This window comes from Euprymna scolopes, chromosome 16 (genome assembly GCF_053919585.1).
Source record: "Euprymna scolopes isolate OS-2025 chromosome 16, ASM5391958v1, whole genome shotgun sequence".
Taxonomy (NCBI): domain Eukaryota; kingdom Metazoa; phylum Mollusca; class Cephalopoda; order Sepiida; family Sepiolidae; genus Euprymna; species Euprymna scolopes.
In genome coordinates this window covers 11,827,786-11,831,145 of record NC_136497.1, presented here as the reverse complement: position 1 = coordinate 11,831,145, position 3,360 = coordinate 11,827,786, and the positions used below count along the sequence as shown (strand labels likewise).

Here is a 3,360-nt window from a genome sequence, read left to right as displayed (position 1 = left end):
AATAAAAAGTGTATATAATCATTTTTAACGATTTTTAGCGATTTGCATAGGAAATTGTAACTATTACAAGGTTGATTTCGATCTCGATAGTTCAAATTGAGGTGTCTCCCCCTTATCCATAAAACATGGGGGATCAAAACATAAAATTTGATCATAAAATTTCATTTTATGTGTTAGAAAGAACTACTGGATCAATTTACGTGATTTTTGAAGTATGAAATCTTCGTTTCGTAACGGTATTTACGTCCTAACAATTTTCTGCGATTTTGTTTTTTTATTAAATAAACACACATTTTTATTACTTGCTTCCGATTTAATAATCTACGAAAGTAATGCGTCAATGTAACATGGCGTGAATGGCGCACGTGTGAGAAAATCAGCAAAACCGTAAGATAACTGACTAGCGAACACATTAGCAGCAGCAACCGTTTTAGCACATATGCAAATCAAGCAAGTGTGCAGATATTGACATCACGGGAAGAAGAAGGAAAGAAAAAGAAAAAGGAAAAAGGACAGCACGTAATCGAGCAAAAGAGAAGCAAAGTGCGACCGTGGAAGAGTGACGTGTGAAGTCGAGGGCGAGAAAGTGTTGGCTGAGGCCACTGCTAAGTGGCGGGGAACAGAGACTTTTAAAAAGATTTTTATTTATTTCTTTTTTATTTGTTTGTTCCTTTGCGACGACGTGTTTGTCCGAAATGTAAATGACATGGTTTTAAAGTAAAATGCTACATCAACACTTGCTGAATAAGCAATTGTTTTCCTGTCAAGGTGAATTGAGACGTTTATTGCCAATTCAACCTTTGCATACTTGAATAACATTCTCGATCAGACCAGAAGAAATACGTTAAAAAGAGATCCAAGATGAGGCTCTTATTACATACGCTCGGCTATAGCAATCCCACAGCGTACCAGCTATCCAACAAAGTTTGGTAGCATTGTGACATACTGCTGGGCCGCTCTGGTGTAATGATGCTGCTGCTCCAGACTCAACCCCTCAATGAAACTAGAGTCATCATCTAATGAAGAATTTGATGGACGCAATATAACTGTACATTTTCATTTTTGTTAATTCTGTATGTTTGAATTCATATAAAGCCTTGTGTTCTTTATATCTGCCTTTTATTTTTCTTATTGCTTCTGTATTCAAATAACATTGAAGTTGGGTTATGTCTACAAGGTATTACACCCGAGCACTCTCCTTTCTTACTTGAAAATTCGATAGCAGAATGTTTGTTTTTATATACAAAGCTAAGAGGCCGACTATAGTCGAGATCCACCCAAAGACTCCCTTTTCATAAGCTGTGACACCAATGTGTAGGGGATGACGCCACCTCATTCCCAGGATTACTCCACTTGCTCTTGATCCTCTTATAATGTTAAGTGTTTAGCAAGAAGCTACCAAATACCATTTTTAAAAGTCTTTCCTATGTTAGAAGACAAAAGAGGCAGAGGAAAGCTAAGGAGAAGATGAAAAGAAAATATTTTTGATTGGACATTTCTTTAAACAGTTGGGCGTCCATCTTGCCTTTGATCGAAAGGAATGGAGAAAAAATATGTCATGTTGTTTCGCAATATGTACGGCATAATCACGTTGACACACCAGTTCTCGTTAGATCACGGAAGTTAAACAACGTTAAGCCTGGTCAGTACCAGATGGGTGACGAATTTGAGAATTCCAGGAGCTCTACGTAGGAACACGTCCGAGCAGGAGTTGCAAAAACCTGACGTCGTCATCTCCCCTAGCGGGGATGGACATGCGACTGGGAACCGCTTGTGAATTTCATACTCCCATGGAACTTCCTTTCTTGGAGGAAGCCGGTTAAACCCGCATAGGGTCAGTGCCGTGTCCTTCCTTTCCAATCCGCGCCAAGCATGGTGATGAATCGATCAAGGATTGATTTTTTGCTTCCATATGTCTTTTACAACTGAAAAATGTAAAATTAAGAAATAAATAACAAAGCTAGTAATTGTTACTAAAAGAATTTAAATTTAATTTTCAACACATCTCCGTGTTTTAAACCACCGAAATTATTTAAAAAGTTTTTGTTTTTGTTTGTTTGTTTGTTTGTTTGGTTGGTTGTTTGTTTGTTTGTTTGTTTGTTTGGTTGGTTGGTTGGTTGGTTGATTGGTTTTGGAGTGTTGTGTAATAAGTTGCAGTATATTGAAACTTTTCGACTAATTTGGTTGTTCATTTCTTTTATAAGCCTTTGAGGCTACGGGCAAATTCTGAAATAAAAAAATTGAAAAAAAAACACATAAAATGATTCGCAACAGGTTGATAGAAAATTAAATTTTCTTGCGTTTCTTGCTTGGTAACAGTAATTTGTTTCTTCCCCGTTATTTGCGCTTTTGCTCCAACTACTTCCAAACTGGACCATTCTGGATACATATAGACTTTGTCCTTATCGAAAGAGTCAGCATTGACTAACTATCTCAACCAATCGGTGAAAACCACAGCGTCTACCAGGAGAAGGAGGTAATACCTTGTAGGATCGATCTAAGTGCTTGTGCTACGTTTCCTGTTGCAGAAAGTTTAGACATGGCCAGTTTAAGAATTCAGATCCCCCAAGTAAGGAACTTTCCAATGTTATGAAAATAGGCATGAACGAACTAGTTAACATTCATCGGAAGGGACACATACCTCTTCCTCCTACGAAAGGAGACGGTAATGTTCTCGGAGAGCTGCCTACACCGCATCACACCAAGAGTTGGCTGCCAGGGTTTTACCCCTTTGTTGAGGTCACGGTTTAGTGTTTTTAGGGCACAGGATTTTCCCTTAATTTTGCCGAGTCTTCTTACTAGTATATCGTGATATTACACATAGCAGTAGTAGTTGTGGTGATTTGCTGATCGAAGTATTGTGATCGGAATTCGAGTAGCAGTCGTAAATATTAGCATCAATAGTTGTAATCCCAAATAATAAGCAGTAACAGTAACGGCAGCAGTAGTTAGTGCGAGATGATGGTTGTGGCAGTGGTTGCAGTAGTCGTCGTTTATCTAGCAATGCCCGTAACAGTAGTAGTAACAGTTCGTGAAAGTTGGGGGGAACCGTTCACCGTGTGTGCATATATCTAATGTCGGTGGTCGAAAGAACATGTTGGAATTATTTCTCTTCCTTTTTCTTTGTTGGGATCCTTCACTAACATGCGCAGGTAAGAAGACAGAGGCATCACACGTACACACACGCATTGCTATTTGTGTTGTTGAAATAATAATAAAAAAAAGAATAAATATAGGAAGTAAGTGCGCCTATGTCGGCCTATAATCGCTGTATATTGTCCAATTTTCAATCCTGCTACATTTGTTTGTGTGTGTACAAAAATGTGTCAAATTGAGTGAATAGTTGCGTATATAATAAAA

General features: G+C 38.2%; 1 protein-coding gene across 4 annotated transcripts in view; it reads left to right on the top strand.

Annotated features, from left to right (window-relative positions):
* Window positions 1–2,944: 2,944 nt before the first annotated feature.
* The window catches only part of LOC145295837 (post-GPI attachment to proteins factor 6-like), an 810,264-nt gene continuing 809,848 nt past the window's right edge, over window positions 2,945–3,360 (top strand). For all 4 annotated transcript variants that reach the window (XM_080141548.1, XM_080141547.1, XM_080141550.1 and 1 more), the window contains exon 1: window positions 2,945–3,152. In XM_080141548.1, the coding sequence (XP_079997674.1) occupies window positions 3,095–3,152 (58 nt within the window). In that variant the 5' untranslated portion in view covers window positions 2,945–3,094. The remainder of the gene's footprint in view (window positions 3,153–3,360) is intronic.